Source organism: Syzygium oleosum, unplaced genomic scaffold, assembly GCF_021117445.2.
Source record: "Syzygium oleosum isolate NSW1041296 unplaced genomic scaffold, Sole_v2.1 Sole_v2.28, whole genome shotgun sequence".
In the NCBI taxonomy this organism is placed as follows: domain Eukaryota; kingdom Viridiplantae; phylum Streptophyta; class Magnoliopsida; order Myrtales; family Myrtaceae; genus Syzygium; species Syzygium oleosum.
In genome coordinates, this window is record NW_026607512.1 from 1,877,226 (window position 1) to 1,897,864 (window position 20,639).

Sequence of the window (20,639 nt, forward strand, 5' to 3'; positions counted from 1 at the left end):
TGATCATAAAGATATGATAATCAAAATCGAATGAAGAAGAACGCAAAGAGCTCTCCCTCGATTGTGATGTCTCCTTAGTCTATATTTAATGGGTCGTTATCACTAGAGAGGTGTGTGCATGGTGAAAGGTGCATTGCATGTAACTCCACATGACTCTGACTGTGACTGTGATTTTCAATTTTTAATGACATCTTTGAGTGAGCCAAGTCTTTGTATGGCTTCCACAATGAGGGCATGCCCGCATGGTGTAGAAAAAGGGAGAAAATATTAGGTGAGTTTAACACTCCACGTAGGATTTGTAGAAAACCACTCACAAATTGACACGTGGCAATTGAGGCCCACATGTCAGGGAAAAAACTTTTCTCTCTCCTCTCTCTCACGCGCTCTGCTCTCCATCTCTCTGCAACCTCACGCTCAACCCCCTCTCTCTCTAACACCTTGGCTCATGCCCGATGCACGACCAGCTCTGCTCTTTCTAGTCGCCATCGCCTCCGATCCATCTCCGGCGACAACTTCCCGAGATATTCAAACTCCGGGGACTCCGGAATCGTGGTCAACGCGCCGGACTTGTCGTACCCAACGTAAAACCCGTAGTCCTCGTCGACGACGGGCGAGTACAGACCGGCGACGCCGAACGCCGGGGTAGAGCTCGTCTTCGGCTTGAAGACCGAACGCAGCAGCTTCTGGATCGACCACGAGATTTGGGAGTGCTTCTTCGCCGTCGTCGAGGTCGCCGGTTGCGGCCGCGGAGGAAGAGGGGGAAGGCGCGGCGGTTGGGGAGGTTAGGCATGGATAGGGTGCGGGCGGAGATGGCGGAGTCAAGCTTGAAGGACTTTATTTTTTTGCTAGAAAGCTTTAAGGACTTGATCAAAGGAGAGATGAACTGAAGAAGGCTTGTCAGAACATGACCGAAGGTGTTAGAGAGAGGGGGTTGAGCGTAGGTTGCAGAGAGATGGAGAGCAGAGCGCGTGAGAGAGAGGAGAGAGACAAGTTTTTTCCCTGACATGTGGGCCTTGATTGCCACGTGTCAATTTGTGGGTGGTTTTCTGCAAATCCTACGTGGAGTGTTAAACTCACCCAATATTTTCTCAGAAAGAGGTGCGAGGGAGGCTTTGCGAGATTCGGGGCCGAAATCAAGAGACATCAGCAAATCAAATTATCACAAAAAGAGACAGGGCTGACGATGCATCCACATGGCCATCAACATCGCCTTGAGCCCCAACGTCTCTTTTTGGAAGAATGCCAAAAGTCACGTCGCATCTCGCTTATTGACCACTTACATATTTCTATTTTAGAAGAAAAAAAACCCGAATGTGTACTCGGGTCTTTTTGAAGACTGCTTTGCACCTTCGCATCAATTATCCATATGTCCCTATTTACGAAAATATCATTTGGTTTTTAAAAATTATCCAACCTCAAATCGCAAATTCTTACGTCCATCCAAAGCACTCAAAATCAACTAAAAGCCAAAATCCTAAGCAAGATGATAAAGTGAGTTTGCAAGGAGGGACAATTTGATCCTTTTGATGTGAGTTTTTATTTAGAGATATGTGAATGGTATTTGTAAAAATACAGATATGTAAGTGACCGTTGGATCAAAAGTGAGGTATGAATTTTTTTTTTTATACGTTCTCTTTCCTTTTTGTCAATCTTTGTTAGACAAGACGGTACCATGTTTTCCATTAAGACCTGTTTTATTGACAATCCGTGTCATGTCATTTCTTGTCAAGTATGCATATCATTCGTGTCATTATCAGAAGCATCTTAACGTGAACTCGGCGACGAAAGATTGTGTTGGACAAAAGAATAATTAGATATGCATCAATTCATGTCAATGTGGTCTTGGATTGGGATCTCCACCTCAAGTTCAAAACCCAATCCCTTTGCCGTTTACCAAGCTCTCTACCCCTTTCAAGGAAGATGGGGCTGAATTAAGGGTAAGGGATCCTCCACCCGATATTGTGCTCCCTCAGGAACATTGAGTGCATGCCTGCTCAACCATTAATGAAAATCTAATTTTAAAAAATCAATATACTGAGGCACCTATGGGAGAATCGTACGGGATAAAGAATTCACATCTTAGAATAACTTCCAATACATCTTATTATATTGAAGTGCACATGTTCTGTATTGGCTAAAGAGTCCATACCGAAGAATCAAATTGATACGAAGCAGTTAATATATTTAATTGGCCCACAACTCATTCGGTCAAGTTGTGATACCCTGGTGTAGAAAAGTATTTGAATTAAGAGAAAGCAAGCCTAACAAGCCTAACAAAATATTCATGGGTGAGGAGTAGATTGTTATGGTGCATGTTTAAGGATTTTAGGTGAAAGAGTCATATTGAAAAAACTATTTTTTTATGGTGCAGTTAACTTGTGCAATTATTGTATAACTCACTAGCTTAGTTTTTTAAATGAAAGTGAGTCTAAATAGATATGTTAATGGATTTAGATTTAGGCCCTCTTATCTCTTTAAGATGAGGTATCAAATATTTGCCCGTGCAATAACATATATGCTTTGAATACAAGGGAGATCTCAAATGAGTTCAAGTCCAAACCTTTGATTTGATTTCGAATTATCTATGGGTTTCTGGTCATTTAAATTTACATAATCGCGAGTGCATTTTGGATTAAATTCGCATCGTTTCGGGTTCGATTTTGCCCAATTGTCTTATATCCGAATACGAGTCCAATCAATCGGGTCATTACAAGTCTTAGTGCTCTCAGATTTCAAATATTTCGCCAAGCGGTGGGTCGAATCCGTTTTGATTCGGTTAAATTCCATTTCATTTCATTGTTAGATTCGGGATATAGCTACAATTTCAAGTCGAGTCGGATCAAGTTACATCATGTCATATTAAATGTTTGTGGGAACTGCAAGTAATGTATGTGTATGAGCTCGATAATAAAGCATTGGATTGAAATAAGAAAAAATCACTAAAAGATCACCTAACGTCATCCATTCGTCATTCACACCCGATTAATCTTAAATATAGAACTAAATATTCTTCGATAATTTCCGGGGACAGGCTTGTTGCTTTCACAAACTACAGTAAAATGCATGTCAGACGTGTGTGAAATACTTTAGGGTAGGGACCTTTTCACGCCCCCCCAATCATTAATTACGTGCTGCTTTTGAAAATGTAATGTTTTGTGAGGATATGGATAAGAACCATGTAAATGGCGAATCGGTCGTAAAGGGTATATTCTGTCGTGAAAAAAAGTCACAAAAAATTTTAATTATGCCCATATGACATATTTATATTAAAAAAATTTTAAGACATCAAAAATCTCAATTTTGTCCACCGTGTCACATGTAACCCCAAATATGTACATATGTAATACATTTACCCTTCATTAAAGTTACTTTAGATAATTTTGCAGCCAAAACAACGATATCTTTATTTCTCTTAAACCATGTGGGCGCCAGGTTAACATTATTTGCTTTCCGACGTCCATATAGGTAGATTTTTATTGGTCATTTACTCAACTTTGATAGAGTGTAATTGTGTCACACAAGTACAAATTTGAGATTAATTGTATCACAATGGGCGTATTTAGGATTTTTGTTGGCTTTTGCCCTTGTATTAATAGGAAGTTTTTTTTCTTATTAACTATAGGAAGTTATTTTAGTCATCTAAGAAATGTGAAGAATCAAAAGTTAGGTGTGAAGCTTTGACCACTGGTTTATTGTGCTCTTTTACGCTTGTTCCTTTCGAATACGAAAATATTTGATTCTTTCGATTAAGGCTCCGTCTATTTTGCGAAAAATAAATGATTTGGAAAATATTCTTTTAAATATAATCGCTCACATCGCTTGAAATAATTAGTCATTGAAAAATATTTTCATTATTGACAACAACTTATATTTAAACATTTTTGTAAATAATAAAAATATTTTTCATTCATTAATTTTTGTAAGCAATACGAACAATCATTTTTAAGGTAATTTTTTTCAAACCATTCAATTTTCACGAAACAAATAAAGCCTTAATTGGTGATAGCGTGTGGCCCACAAGGTTATCATAAGTGGGAATCGAGCAATTAGACTGTTAGCCAACCTTAGTATGCTCGACTATTACCTTTTTATGCTAACAACGAGGCTCGCGGGAGAAAAAGGAAAATATAATTGAAGTCGGTAAGAAATAATAAAATTTTATAAATAATCGAATTTTAACTTGAAATAATTTTATGACCTATTTTGATAGATCTTTTAAAATATTCAAGAAAAAAATTTGGCCTTCCACTTTGCGGACCATGAGAATTATCCTTACCTTCAAGGCGGGAGCGGCCCCTCCCCGCACTCCTAGCCTTTTTAAATATAAAATTTCTCATTTTAAAAGTATATGTTTTGAATAAAATCAGTGTTTATTGTCTTTTTTTGATTTTGGCTTACTTGAGACGTCAATTTCAGGAGCAACCGCTAATCAAGGAAGGCCTATTTCCAATTTTCCGTCAAGGAAAACTAAATTATAATGAAGCGTTGACTTCAGAAACACATTTTCTTTCCTAAATCAAAGATTCCTTGTCGAGTCAAGATTCCATCTATTAGTTGGTACGATTTCAACCTTCTCGGTAACTTTTTACTTTACAGAGTAAATTTTTGAGAAACATTCCATGATTACCTTATGAACTTGATACGTGCAAATATTATCTATATTTTAGGTAGTATCCGCGCTTTAAGGGAATTTAGATGCACACAGCAAAGAGATTCGTGAAAGATGGGATAAATTTATACGTGTGAACAAGTTAAAATAATGTGAAAGGGCTTCGAGATATCACATTGAACGGTCACTAACATACTTGAGTTGCCAGTTTAGACGCAACACAATATCACCGAGAAACTTATTATCATCGGGAATGGCTGATATTAGTGGATCAGCTACATTACCTATGCAACAATTGATCACGTGCTCTAGAAATCTAGATATAAATATCCCATGACGTCTTTAATCTGAATATTTATGACAACTAGTGATCTGGCTTTGATTCCTAAACGAAGAAATTGATTAATTATCAATCCAGAGAAATATTTACGCGGAAGATCCTAATTATGCATGACATCTTGATTGATTGACAATCATCCAAGATACATATTACTTTCCATAGTTCGATCTATTCTATTTATGGAAACCGGAAGATTTAATTGTATGGACAATCAAATCTTAAATATTCGGACTGATTGACTTCAATGGCTAAATTGATCTTCTCAACAATTGTCCAAACATATAGCTTGGAGATTGATCCTCTTGAAGGTTGTCTAACGAGTAAATTTGGAGACTGATGAGTATAAAAGGTAATTAACAAACACTGAAGAAGAGAGAGAAGAATCAAGAATAACGAGAAATCCAAGCAATAGAGAAAGCTTTAAATATGTACCATTAATCTAAGTGTATACTGAAAAGTGTAATCTCTTGAGAAGTGTAGCAGTGTCATAGTCTGTGCTTAGTTATGAGATACCGAAACCTATCTTCCTGGCTATCAATAGCACCAGTTTCGAGAAGAAGTGCTTCAAGCATAAGTGGCATAGACTACTGTAACTATTCAGAAGATTGCTAGTGGAATATAGCCAATAGGTTGTTAGTTTGAGAGAGTGGACATAAGCTTACACCAAATCGAACTACTATAAATTTTTGCGCGCGTCGTTTTCTATCTCTCTACTTAATTTTCACATATGTTTGATTTAACTACATGTTCTCGCTTCTATCAACTTGCTTTTGTTCTTCCACCTATATTTAACTTGGCATTTACAACTCTGCATAAGTTGGTCAACTTTTCTAAAAATCAATTATTAACCCCCTCCCCCCTTTATATGATGTTGTTAGCCACTACATATATTGCATGTCTTGAATCGACATTCGAGGGCTTTAGCTCGGGAAGGTTTGCCTATAATCCATAGGCATAACAACCAACTCCTCCCTTTCCGTTATCCCAAATCGCTTTATGATCCCAGCCGGTGCGATGAACATCTCTTCCCGTTGGCACTTATTATGTTGCACATTTGTTTGTGTCTTTCTTATGATTTGTAATGGATTTTCGGCACAAGGTCCCTTTTTGCTGTGTTAGATTTCTATTGACCAAAAGAACCTCAAGCGAGAGAGAATTTCTATTCTAGAGCACTGAGGTCTTTTGACCATCTTTTAATTACAGTCACATTACATGTTCTTTATCCTGAATGTAAGTGGGTCAGGTGCCTCCTTGATAAATACTTTTCCAAAATCTCTCTCTGTGGCCGGTCGTGACCGCGACCTAATCTAGGGGTACCCTGCATAGGTTGCATGGTGCAGGGTACGATGTGGGTGCATACCCCCAAACTCCAAAACCTACCATGTACTCACAGGTTCGAAACATTCACTTTGACTTTCCCAAACAAAGGAAGCAATTGTCTATCATCTTTCCTTACACGTGAATCCCACCTTCTCTCCAAGCACACACGATCATATCCGAGCCTCTGTCATTGAAGTCTTGCCCTCTTCCCTAGGCTGGACTGCATCTCTACCAACTCACCTGTTGGGGAGAACCGGGGCAATAATTCACCAAGAACCAAGCTCAATCCAAGATCAGTATTTCCCCACAATTAAACCGACTGAAATCGACTTAATTCTAACAACAACCAACAATATTCCAACAATTCAACCTTGCAATAATAAGGAGACAAATGCAACAACAACACCAAGATTGAACGTGGAAACCCAATGAGGGAAAAATCACAGACCGCCCCAAAAACTTCCACTAATCACCAAGAATAGTAGGATACACAAAGTTCTTCTCTAGTCACACACTAGAGGCATAATATTAACAATGCGATAACATTTTCATCACTATAAAGGTGAATACCTTTATAAACGCGATTGGATAATTCGGAGGAGATTCTCAACGAATGAAACCGATCAACTCGTAGCCCTCGGTCTCATGAACAACATACTAAAATTTAAGCCAATTTCGATAACGTTTGGCCTTCGAAATCGGACCACAAAATTCAGCCCTCTTTCTTCTTCTTCCACGCACTCTCTCGGTGAGTCCCTCTCGGTGGTCTCACTGTTTTTCTCTCCTGGGCACACTTGGGCACACGAAGCAGCCCCTTTTTCTTTCTTTTTGACTTTTTCCACTCTCTTTTTATCATATTGGCTGGGCCCCACAAATGAGGCGGACCCAGCCAACATCACCTTAGCGTGAGAAGAGAAGCGATGGGATGATTGGCTTTGCATGGAGAGGGCGTTGTTTTCTTTCGCACGCGGATTGTTTGATTTTCACTTCCACCGTTTTTCTCTCCCGGATGCCCTCAACACTTGGAGTTGCAGTTTAACGTGACCCTTAATCATTATCCGAGAAAATATCATTATAACTTTAAAATTTTCGTACGGAATGCAATCAAATTCTAAACAAATATTTGGTACAATTAAGTTATAAATTTTTTTTCCTCCAAAAATTACAACTTGTACAATTAAAGCATTTTCCAGACACTGCTACATAAGTAATTTTTGGCTATCGTACAGACGAATGCTAGCGACATACCTCGATTTCACTTATAAAAAACAAAAACAGAAAATGATTATACGAGTCGAAAAGTTTAGGAATTGATTACATCATCTAATTAAGTTATCTAATTAACTTAACTCTTTGTTAGATTTCTATACATCGCCCAATAAATGTCCATGTGCGCAAGCTTTTTCTCTTCTTTTTAAGTTAATTGAGTACAAAACTCTTCGGGCCATCGAAAACCTAGGTAACATGGAATAATTACGACTGAGGATAAAGCTTGAAAGTGAATCTAAGACACATGAATGTCCTCGAAAAAGCAGATGCCACCTTACATGTTTCATCCCATCAAATGCCAAATCATGCTTTCCACTTTATCTCAAGTCGGTTATGATGAGCACTTTACGTGATTGATTCTCAAACCATATGGAGCATCTTCCTCGACGCACATAGATTTAAAGTAGGGTTAGCAAATTACATCGGGTCGTGTAAGTTCACCCGACTCCCCCCCCGGATGTTGAGATGATGTTGCATTATGTGAGCAAGAAATGAGTGCTTAGAACCCGTGTCTTTATCAAAGTTTCAATCATTAAACCCTTGTCGGGTACAATGAGACTCGATCCCTCCACATAATTGAATCAATGCATCTCTCCTACATTGTCAAATCTGCTCAATTAGATGGAAAATCAGCTTGTGCAGTAGTTGTTTTCGAACGTAACAAAGTCGTATATTCGAGATCGTATGACTTTTTCATTAGATTTTCCTCTCTTATAGACTTTAGTCCATGTTATCACATGACAAACATGATCTGCACTAGGTAACAGTTGGTATATGCCGGAAGGAAAGGGTTTTTTTTTTTTTTCTTAAATTTGTTTTTTATTTGCTTTTATTTGTTTCTTCTCCTTAAGTACAAAAACAGAGCAAAGAAATGGTATGCCAAAAGCTATAAAGCGTACTTTCACCATGTCGTTTCTCTTAGCTTTTGTGGTTTAAATATTTCCATCACGTTATTGCTAGCCCTCCTTTGGCAGCAAAAGGTGTGGCATTGTCGCTATGTTTGGATGTCAATATTCCCTTCTAACAAATAAAGGTTAGAATATGCGTTTCAATTCCCAGCTAAAGGATAGATACTAGGTGTAGAGATACATATTTATAAAAACATTAATCTATAAATAATGATTTTCCAGTATTTTATGAAGTGCTTGAATACGTCTCACTTATTTAAGTAGTTGAAAATAGAATATGTCACACTCTTTTAATAATTTAAGTTATTAAATTCTTTTTTATGATGAGCACATTAAATTGGTAAACCCCAATCATAAAATACCATTCTCGTATTAGATACGAAGAATTTAATATCTCTTTTGGCTAACCAATTTGGTTTATGTGGGGTAAGGAAAATGCATGATATATATGAGTAATGTCACCTGCATAATTAGATCTTTTTTTTATTAGTTAAAAGGTGGGGAGAGGCAACTAGTGTATTCACGTCTCTAGACATTAACATAAGGGACCTACACCATTATTGAATGTTCGGTTTGAGTCATAATCACTTAGATCATTTTACAGGTCCCACATCGTAATTGAATGTTAATAATAACTACTTAGTCCATATGTAGGTGTACAGATCTCACACTACTATCAAATGTTCGGCTTGAGCCATAGCTATTCAGTCCATTCATAGGTGTACGAGCTTGTCACCACAGCCACACTGGTGTGCCACAAGCAAGGAACTATCTCCACATGAGATAGCAAATGCCCAAGGCCCAAGCTTGCCAGAGTTTCGCCCATGATATGGCTTGAATTTGTAACCTCATGAAAGATAGTTTGACCCACTAACCATTGGATTACCAAAGTCGGTGGAACATATTTTGTTATTTACTAACAATTATATCACTTTGTAAATTAGTTTTCCATCTAGAACCCACCACGATTGCGTACAATGGGAGATCCTCTACGCTAACAATGCTGGTTCGAGAAGTGTATCCGGCTCGAGTGAATTTCACTACACCTAATCAAACCAAGCCATAAATTCTATCTCTCTCCAAAGCTTGACTGTTAGAATTAGGCCCACAAATACAATGAAATAAATAGTAAATGCGAGAAAGAGAAATCGAGATGCAAGGTTGTATCTTGGTTCACCTTTAAACTTGGGCTACATCTAACAAAGAATTCCACTATTATTAAAACATCTCACCTCTTTGTTACAACTCTTGATTACAAGAGAAAAATATTATATATAAGTCGTAGCTATTCATGGGCCCAAGTGCAGGACCCTTGTGCCTTTATGTTGATGGGAAGTATGAATCACACCCCAACTTCGACAAAGTCTGTATACTATCATTGAGACCTTGTCGAGTCTGAAATCAAAGTGCTGGCCAAATCTAGGGGGAGGGCCTTCGCAATTGTTAAAATAATTAAATATTAAACTACGTCTTTTCTAAGAGCTTAAACTTTTATAATAATTGGTAGTGGTCTCACAAACGTCACATAGTATCAGAGCATGAGATCAGGAATTCAAATATTTACAAAGTCCCTATTAGTCTCCCCTATTATATATTTCCACTTTTTAATCTTAGGTCAAAATCAAGCTTACGCGTGAAAGATGATGTTGGAATAATTAGATATTAAATCACATATTCATTTAGCAGCTTAAGTTTTTAAAATAATTGACGGTAATTTCGTAAAATCTCATAACAATACTGAGGAAGGGCTTTCAAATTAGGAGCCCCCTCCTCCAAATCCGTCATCCCCATTGATGGGCAATCATGACGAGAACAATAGAGCTCAATGTGCAATGTTGAGCTCCGTCACAATTGACGATCTCGAGACTAATTCAGGCAGAGCTCGACATGCAGAGAGAGAGAAGGTCATAATCATCGTTGTTGGCACGGTGGTAGCTGTGGCTGTGGAGCGAAGGACAATGAAGGGTGCGTGAGCTAACATACCGGTGTGTGTATGCGCTCAAGATTCGTTAGGTTTTTTTGCATAATAATTGAGTTGGATACAGGACGAGAGTAATGAATGAAACAGGTGATGATGACACCAATTGAGATAAGAGGCTCCTCGTCCAGTTGCCCATACTCCGTACCGGCGTGTGCATGTGCTTCGTGCAATCCAAGTATGTTCTTTTTTTTTTTTTTTTGACAATTTTGAGGGAGAATCGAAACATTTAGAAATTCAACCCTGTACTTGCTGTCGGTTCGCCCAAATTACAGCATGACCATAGTTTTCTTCTGGTAAGTACTTGCTGTCTTTCGACAAAAAAGTACCTGCTGTCCGTAATGATTCTCTTCGTTATAATTCTACCTAAGCAGCCAGTGGAGACATCATGTCACCACATTCAATAGAGCCGATAGAAGTGCTAGAAGTCTTATCCTCCCGAGGAAAAATTATCTAATCATTTTTTAATTTATCATACGGATATCAATTTAATAATTTATTTTTAAATTTTTGCACAAAATTCAATGATATCCTTCCAATCAATTTTCTCTGGAAGCTAGATCGCTGCATTAACGATTTTCAGCAAAAATTAACCGAAAAAATTACATTAGAATTTCATATTAAATTTTAGGAATAAATTAAAAAAATTGAAAAATTTAGGGTTGATTGAGTAATTTTCCTTCCTTCGGACTATAACCAAAAACTAGAATTATTTTGTTTTTCCGCCAAAAGCTACCTGAAATAAGTAAATCTCAAACTAGTGTATTATTTCACGAGACTCTTGAGTCACGAAATACCTCCCTAATGTCGTGAACCAAATAACATAAGAGATAAAACTTGAGTAGGCGACGCAACCATCAAATCGCTTGGATTGGGCAACGCAAGTAATTGGACCTACGTGGTGCATTTAGCTAATCCTCTTAACTTAATCATGCACATTTTGGACATGCTTGACTAAGCGACTTAATTAACTAACTACCTCTTTGTTAACACAACATGTTTAGCCTTATCCAAGCACTTTTTAATGTGTGTTCTTCATGCTTGAACGAGGCAAATCATTAATTATGGAATATTATACATGTCATGTTCGAATTTCTATGGGTGTGACGCGATCAACGGGAGTTGGAGTTGGAGTTGACAAATAGATGTAACGTACTTGATTATATGGGTCCAACGAAGACTTTTACAAAATAGTAAACTGTTTTCTAATAAAGATTTAGGGTTTTGAACATAAATCTATGTATAAAATGCATTGTACATCTGGATATAAATAAATACTTTAACTTTTAGCATACATGTACATCATTTGATACTAGTTTACATCCTCAAAATACCGAATGATATTATCTAGTCAGATCTCTCTGGAGACGGTCACGTGTCACTTTTTGATTGGTTGTCGAGCTCTTCTATTGTTGTTTTATACCACATAAGTTGCATAAAGGGGAGTGGTTTTCGGAAGGGTGCCCGTACGGAATTTGGACCGTTGGATCAAAAGAAAAAGAACTTCAACCGTCGGATGGTTTACAAAAAAATAATAACTTACAAACGTGTAGGGAACATTACTAACTATAAGATTGCTAATGCTACTTATCATTAATGACAATTCCGATATTTGAGGATAATTACTCATTGACAAGGTTATTACGTCTACAAACTATGAAGCAATATTATGATCATAGAGATAAGTTACTAAGGCTCCATTTGTTTCACGGAAAATGTGATCTTTCTGGAAAATATTTTTCAGAAAGTTATTTTCTGGTATTTGACTGAATTAAAAATGAACTAAAAGATATTTCCACCATTTGGTATGAAATATTTGATTTGATTTTCCTTCCTGCACTCCTTTTAATAATTATTTTATTTTTTTTATTTTGAAAAAATTAAATTTTTTTATTTTTTCTTTTCTTTTTTTTTCTTTTTCCTTCTTCTTCAGCTGGTCGCCGGCCACGGCGACGGCTGATGACCGACCACAAGCGAGCTTGCCTCACCTGTGGTTGATCGCTGGTTGTCGTCGTCGCGGGCAACCAGCCGAAGAACAAGGAAAAGAAAATTAAAAAATAAAATAAATAGAAATAATAATTAAAAATTCGATTTTTTAAAATAATGAAAAGAAAAAATAAAAATAAGAAATAATTAAAACGAGTGCACGGAAGAGAACGTACTTGGTTTGAGTGAAAGAAAGAGGAGGGAAAATATTTTCCTCTTTTGAAATCATTTTCCCCTCTTTTGAAGGTGTTTTTTTCCATAGATGGAAAATGTTTTCCCTAACTAACTTATTTTCTGTGAACAAAACACCAGAAAATCCAAAAAACGTTTTCTAAGAAGTTTTTTTCCGAGAAATAAACGGAGTCTAAAGAATAGAAACAAAAGATTTACCATAAAGTCAAGCTATTTGTGATTTTTCTGTGAAAGTTACCGATAGAATATTTAAATATTAAACTATGCTTTTATTTAAATTTTAAAATAGTTTTTAATAGTCCCATAAAATCTCACATGATATTAAAATAGGAGGTTCTAAAATCAAATTTTTCTAGGCTCATGTTTGTCTCTCAAATGAAATATTTCCACGTCTAAAACTAGGCAAAAAAAACCAAATTAAGCGTGAGTTTCATCTAACAATTTAAACTTTAAAACAGTTGAATCTTACAATTATGACCGTTACAATTTTCAACGTTAAATTTTTTTTACGTAAATTACTACATATGAATTATCGTTACTAACTTGTCATTACAAACGTTTATAGGAAAAGGTACAATTATTGAGGACAATTACTAAGTCTAGGTACTTTCTTTTTTAACCAGAATGTATAAGTACCTTCACTAACGATAATTTGAGGCACTTTAATATACTATTGATTAATTACTAAGGTTGACATTTTCATGTAACGAACTCTACAATTAAATTACCATCCGTAAAGGTAAATTAGTAATTACAAGTGCAAACGAGTTACAATCATTACAGTTAAATTACAACCCGCAATATTAAATTTCTACTTATAAGTGCGACCGATTTTACGATTGTTTTCGGTAAATTATGACAAATTTAGGAAAATTACGATTTTTTGCTTATGGGACCCTAGAAGCACCCCGCAAAAGTTTATAAAGTTATGCCCGGCCCACTCATTACACGCATAAAGCGTGTAGAGATATCAAGTTCGATTCTACTAGCTCGTAACTTTTTAATTCACTACATTTTAACATCACTACTAATTGTTACAACTATACCAAAAGAATTGTATTCTCAAGTACTGACCCCATCAATTGCATCTAACTACGATTAGTCACATGTGATAATATATTATTAATTCGTTTGGATTTGCAAAAGATATGCTTCCTCTTCCGACAAAGCCAAAGGGCTAAAGGGATAAATGGAGCTCGAAAACAGCAAATAAAAGAAAAGTAGAGACAGAGATTCCATTCTTCTGTACATATATTTTTCATCGGGCCCGGCAGATTTTCAAATTGGGAATTCGGGCCCTTTTTTGGGAAAAAGGGTTATCGAAATTGGATTTTCGGGAGGCCAAATAGAAAAAAAAAAGTTCAACGATATGCAAGAGGATACATCAGTACTGGTAAAATACTTAAATATTAAATCACGCATTCATTTAACGGCTTAAATTTTTAAAACCATTGGCATTAGTCATACAGAGTCTCACATGGTATCAAAGCGGGCAATCCTGAATTCAAATCTTAATTTTCAGACCACATTTGTCTCCCTAATTAAATATGTCTATACTTACTAAACTTGAGGGGGAGTGATAATATACTTAAATATTAAACCACGTATTATCTAACAGCTTAAACTTTTACTAATATAATACTTAAATATTAAATCACACATTCATCTAACAGCTTAAGCTTTTATATTAGTAATCCCACAAAATCTCACAAGTACCTTTACAAGTAAGTAAGTAAGCGGCCTAACCTTCGGTTCCTTAACATTTTTTTTGGTTAACAATTGAATTAATTTTTCGAAAAAAATGCATTTTAACCTTTCTATAAAATTAATTCTTCTAATTCAATTATTCGCGCAAAGTGCACATTTTCTAATTCTTCTAATTCCATTCTACCATAGAGGACAAGTAATGCTTTTTCTAATCTAATAAATCCAAAACTTTATCAAAAATTAATTTATTGATATTTGAAAGAATGAATGAATTTGGTGCTGTTATGAAGAGAAATAACATATTTACTTATTAGTAAATCTCTTATTTATGGGGTTTATATACTCTTTATATACATGTAATCTCTCTTCACCTATGAGTTAGCTTTTGAATTGACATTTTTAATATGGTATCAGAGCTAAGTTTAGCCCCAATTTATTTTGTGTGTGCAGTCCCGCGTGTGTCACATTCCTCGTATCATTGCTAATCCGGCTTACACTTGAGATAAGGGTTAAAGTACCCACACATTACTTGTTTACGGAGTTTATAGGCTCTTCAAATTTATATCGTCTACTCCATCTATAAAGTTAGGTTTTTGGATTGGACTTTCTAACATTATATTATAGATCATAGGTTATATTTGTAATTATATTTTCCATAGTTTCTCTCACTTTCAGCAAAGCACATACAACCTACGAAACAGTACATAATGTATTCTTTATTGAATTGCTTTGCTCATCAAACGCGAGGTGCAATTTTTTTTTTCTAAATTTGTCAATTATAAAATAGTCAATTATCAGCACCCAATGAGTCAAATTGTACAAATTGGACAAAGATTTAATTTTGTCGAGGAAAGGGGCAAGATCCAATTTAAAATCATTAAGTTGTGCCTAACACTCCATCGTCTCAAATCTGACTGAACGTGCTCATCTTCTGGTCCGCCTATATCTAGGGCTGAGATTGCTGGGCAAACAACTTTTTCTCCTCTCAACAACGTTAGAAGAAAGTATTTTATGGCGTCGTAAAAAGACGAGCCGATCATTTTAAAAGGAAGAAGGTAAAAAATTACTTAATCCTTCTACACGTGTCAATGACACGAGACACCATGGATTCTAAAGATAAGGATCTTTCACTTCTTCTTTTCCTTAGTATTCGAGCTGAACATTGGTTTTTCTTTCTTGACTAACCCTAGGTAGGCCAGGCATTAGCAAGTGATTGCGCAAAATATAACCTGGCATTACCCTATGAATATATCCACTAGCGTTATCTACAACAAGTGGGAGGCTAATGGGCGTATCAGAACGTGGGCGACAGCGGCTAATAAATATTTATTACGTTGGGTGACGCACTAGATGCGTTCATCAATGGCAAAAGAAAATAATTTTCTTTTTCGACGAAGGAATGAAAAAACTGTGGACTTCATTCTATAGAGCACGTGTTTCATAGACAACCAATTCGATCTATTATTGTCATTTGTTTGTAAGTGGGGAAAAGAAAATAAGAAAGCAATCGACAAAAAAAAAAAAAAAAAGACCTCGGCCATTCATGTGGCATCGATTAAAAGCCCTCATTGGTCAGTGCACTCATTCCACTAGACTTCTCTCATTATCTAAAAAAGGCAAAGCAAACATCAATGGAGTGCCCAAGCTGGAGGTGTTTTCTGAGCCTTCTAGACCGTGTGAGCTTCTTCATCGTCTTCCTCGTCACGGTCGTCTTCGTCGTCTCCGTCTTGTACCTCGCGAGGCCGAAACTGTGGTGCAACTGCGAGATATGCCAGACCTATCTGTCCCTCGGGTGGTCGAAGAGGTATGTCAATCTCTGCGATTGGTACGCTCATCTCCTCCGGAGCTCGCCGACCAAGACAGTCCACATACACGTCCTCGGCAACACGATCACGGGCAACCCGGATAACGTCGAGTACATGCTCAAGACGAGGTTCGAGAACTACCCGAAGGGTAAACCCTTCTCGACGATCTTGGGGGATTTCCTCGGCCGGGGGATTTTCAACGTCGACGGCGATTTGTGGAAGTTTCAGAAGAAGATGGCGAACCTAGAGCTCGATAGGTTCGCGATTCGATCCTACGCGTTCGAGATTGTGAAGTGCGAGATCGAGAACCGGCTCGTAACTCTCTTTTCGTCCGTTGTTGGCAAAGAGGGCGCTGTCCTCGATTTGCAAGATGTGTTCAAAAGATTTTCATTCGATTGCATATGTAGGTTCTCGTTCGGCCTGGACCCGAGATGCCTAGAGTTGTCCTTGCCCATGTCGGAATTCGCTCTTTCGTTCGACTTAGCATCTAAATTGTCCGCTGAACGAGCCATGGAGGCATCACCTTTAGTGTGGAAGATCAAAAGGTCGTTCAATTTAGGAAGTGAGAAGAGACTAAAGGAAGCAATTAACATGATCAACATTCTTGCCCTCGAAGTCATTAGGCAAAAGCGCAAGACTGGATTCTCTAACCACAGAGATCTCCTGTCCCGCTTCATGCGCACAGTGAGTGACGAGACATACCTTAGGGACATCATCGTGAGCTTTCTTTTAGCTGGCCGCGACACAGTCGCTTCGGCCCTGACCAGCTTCTTTTGGCTCATGGCCAAGAACCCTCGAGTGCGATCGAAAATTCGTGCCGAGCTGGATCATGTAATGGGCGATCAAGAGCTGGTGAGCTACGATCAAATCCGAGAACTCCCTTACTTGCAAGCCGCGATTTATGAGAGCATGAGGCTCTATCCACCCATCCAATTCGATTCAAAATTTTGCGAGGAAGACGATATTTTGCCCGACGGGACATTTGTGAAGAGAGGCACAAGGGTTACTTACCACCCATACGCGATGGGTCGAATCGAGGATATATGGGGCCCGGATTGTTTGGAGTACAAGCCGGAGAGGTGGCTAAAGAACAGTGTCTTCTTTGCGGAGAACCCGTACAAGTACCCGGTCTTCCAAGCTGGACTTAGGGTTTGTTTGGGGAAAGAAATGGCTTTCTTGGAGCTGAAAAGCGTGGCGGTCTCGTTGCTCCGGAGATTCGAGATAGAGCTGGTGACCACGGACGAAGTGATGCGATTCTCGCCGGGGCTAACCGCCACCATCCGCGGGGGTCTTCCGGTTGTTGTAATAGGAATCTGAAGCCCCACTAGCAGACATCGCAGGTTCGTCCCGTTTGGGTTGCTAGCTTGCCATTCCATAAGGTGGCCGATAGCGTACTGTGTTGTCCAAATACCATGTGATATTTCCTCTTTTGTTGCATCTCCATCGTCCGTATTGGTAGCATATAGCTGAATATGCGTGTGGGTGTTCCTTTTTTTCCCCACTTCTGACACACCAATTAAAAGTTGATGGGTGTCATCCATGAAAAGAAAGGTCGAAGTGGTGGTCTGAAATTGATTTAAATGGTCTTCAAGGACTCTCTCTCTCTCTCTCTCCCTCCCTCCCTCTCTCTCTTCCCCCAGATGAACAGAAACGTCTGGCTAGTGTTGGGGATGGTTTGTGTGTTCTTTCTTGTGGAAAATGATGGGTAATTGACGTTCTTTATTGTTGTTATTTTCCCTTTTTTTTAATTTGAAAATTCTCGTTAGGTAAAGTTCATGTAGCTTGTAGGAAGGATCGCTGGTGTTGTGCTTTGCCCCACTGTACTGTTGGGGGGAGAAGAAAATGTATTCTTGTGGGAAACAAACGAGTGATCAAACGAATGATCATGCTCATTTCTGTGATGCAAACGACTTATTTTTTGCTATATACTTTTGATATCTGAATATCTCTATGCTTTCTTGTGATTTTGATGATTGAAATCCTCTTGGCTATAAAGAAAATGTTTTCTTCGATTGGAATTATCATAAACATTGTAGAAGGAAGTGACTGGTGATGGCTTAGTGCAAGGGTCAAATGGAACGATCCAAACACAAGCTAGTTGTGCGTGAGGGACTTGTTCTCCGTGATAACTCGACAGCATGTCGGATCATTCGGACGTTGGTACAACCAATGTTGGCTTAACTATCTGCCATTCGCTTCTTTCGCTCGATCAAAACAACTTTAGTAAGAGATTAAGAGAACATATGAGGTTTTTCCCCAAGTTAGATTTTTCTTCTTCAATCATCTATATATCGATCACACGAGGTTGTGGGTTTCAATAGCCTATTGGTGATGGTTATGATACTCCGAAGGGCTGACGGTTCGTGTTTACGCGTCATATTCAAGTTTTATAATCGTGTCAAGTCGTGTAATGGAAAAATACGGTTTGTTTCCGTTAATTAGGCAATAAAAACTTATGTACGTTAAGTTCATATCGTCCGTATCACTTTCGGATTTGTTGGTAATCGTTTTAAAACCCATCAATAAATAATTTAAAAACTGGTAGCCCATCACCCAATATATTTTGAAAACCTACACCCTCATATGATTGATAAATGGATAAATGGAGATGAAAAGTCTAACTTACGAGGATATAAAGCTGCCTCTTTATTCAGCCAATGACTCCAACTACATGAAAGTGTCATTTAGTCAAAGATAAGACACTGGAAGTAGGGCTAGTAATTTGTGTGCGCGTGTCGTGTTCTTGTCTGCTAATAATTCCCGTCGTTATAAAAATGTTTCAACGTAATCACACTATGATTTTCATTAACAATGAGTGAAAACGTGTCAATTTATATCAGTTTCAAGTTTAGTTGTGGTGCATCATTTCGGGGTCAGAAATTTTGTATCGCGTTCAAGTCGTGTCGGAATTGCCGCCTGTAACCGGGACCCTATCTTGCGAATCCGGGTTTTCAGTTCTCCGAGCTTAAAAACCCAATAAGAAAAACAAATCTGGGCTTAAAAATTGAATCCATCGTACTTAATTATTTCTATGAAAACAAAAATTGGCAATGTAATTTATCCCCATGTGAAGGATTACCAACGTGGAGATCGTGTTTTCTCGCACATAACTTCCACAAACTTGCACAGGAGAATAGTGTAGAAAAACATATAACGTGCAAAAAGTCAGACGCACAAAATATAAGACATTGGAAAATGAAAAGACAATAAAATCGCGTTCGGTGTGTAGTCAATTTGCACGAATTCATTTCATAAGGAGACATGTCGAGATGGAATCTCTTTGCCTCTTGAAACCCGCCATGTACGATTTGTGCCATCCAACCTTCTAGGCACGACCTGTTTGTTTTTTCTTTGACAATCGGTTCCGCTCTCGAACATTTGTACTCGTTCAGGCATGTCCCACGTTTTCGAAACTTTTTGTGCATTGTCTTATTCTTACTAAAGGAAAGATTCTCTCTGAGATCACGTATATGAATTTAGAGCACCAAATTATCAAACTCGAATGCAAACTTAGATCAAATTGAGAGCAATTGATTGCTGCATTCGTCGAGTTGTTGTTCGGTGCTACTTGGTCATCACCAAAGGAGTAAAGAGAAATTATCGGTATACTAAGATTAGCCTATAATTTGTACAAAATAATGTTGCACTTATAGACTGTTATCGATCGTTGGAAATGATAGACTTATTTTAATGTCTCACTTCCGATCTGCCACATAGGCAATGTTGTAGACCGATCTTGATATACTTTACATTGGCCGAGAAAAAATCCGATTAGGATTAGTTAGGAGGAGCCAAGCTAAATATAAAAGCAACACTATCCAATAAACCCTCTCATCACTCGTCATGAAATTCACGGACTATGAACGGAAAGGTGAATAGGGTTTAAGTCAAGAACGAAAAGGAGGAGAGTAAAAATCAAATCTTGACCAGTTTATACTTTTCAAAGCAGGGCGACGATTCAAGGAATGGCGATCCATAAAAATGTGATTCATAATGATGATGATTCGTGAATCATATCGATTGAAGCAATGTGTTGGGACACTACAAGATAGCTGTCAAAGCCCATAGTACGAAGCATCAAAGGTACAATACGCACCTTGTACTATATGAGGAATCGAAACTTATACGTTTTGAATGATTAAAAGAATTAAAATTACTTTTAAATCTTTTAAAAGGGGGCATATCAAGTCGTTGATACGGATAGGCACGTGACTAGAATGCAAGTTGTTATTAAACATGTGAGCCATTGTTGACGTCTACAAGAAATGTTATCAATATTAATCTACATCGATGACCATTAATCAGTTGTTGATATACAACAATGTATGGTTGGCGATTGTAGACAAGGATATCAGTTAAAAGGGTTGATAGACCACCATTTGAAACACCAAGAGAAGACTGGATACCAAGAGGGCGTCAGGATGCAGTTACAAAATTTTGAATTTGAAATCACTAGTGAGTGAAGCTAGGAAGACCGGTAAAACGTGGAGCAAGAATGGATGAGGCAACACATATGGACATGAAG

General features: G+C 37.7%; 1 protein-coding gene across 1 annotated transcript; it reads left to right on the top strand.

Annotated features, from left to right (window-relative positions):
* Nucleotides 1-15,865: 15,865 nt before the first annotated feature.
* LOC115675226 (cytochrome P450 94C1-like) lies at nucleotides 15,866-17,722 on the top strand. Its single transcript, XM_030597819.2, has one exon. The coding sequence runs from the start codon at nucleotides 15,941-15,943 to the stop codon at nucleotides 17,429-17,431; it is 1,491 nt and encodes a 496-aa protein (XP_030453679.1). The 5' UTR covers nucleotides 15,866-15,940; the 3' UTR covers nucleotides 17,432-17,722.
* Nucleotides 17,723-20,639: the final 2,917 nt, after the last annotated feature.

Excerpts from the sequence above, each read along its gene's own strand:
- LOC115675226 (XM_030597819.2), top strand. The coding sequence starts at position 15,941 with ATGGAGTGCCCAAGCTGGAGGTGTTTTCTGAGCCTTCTAGACCGTGTG.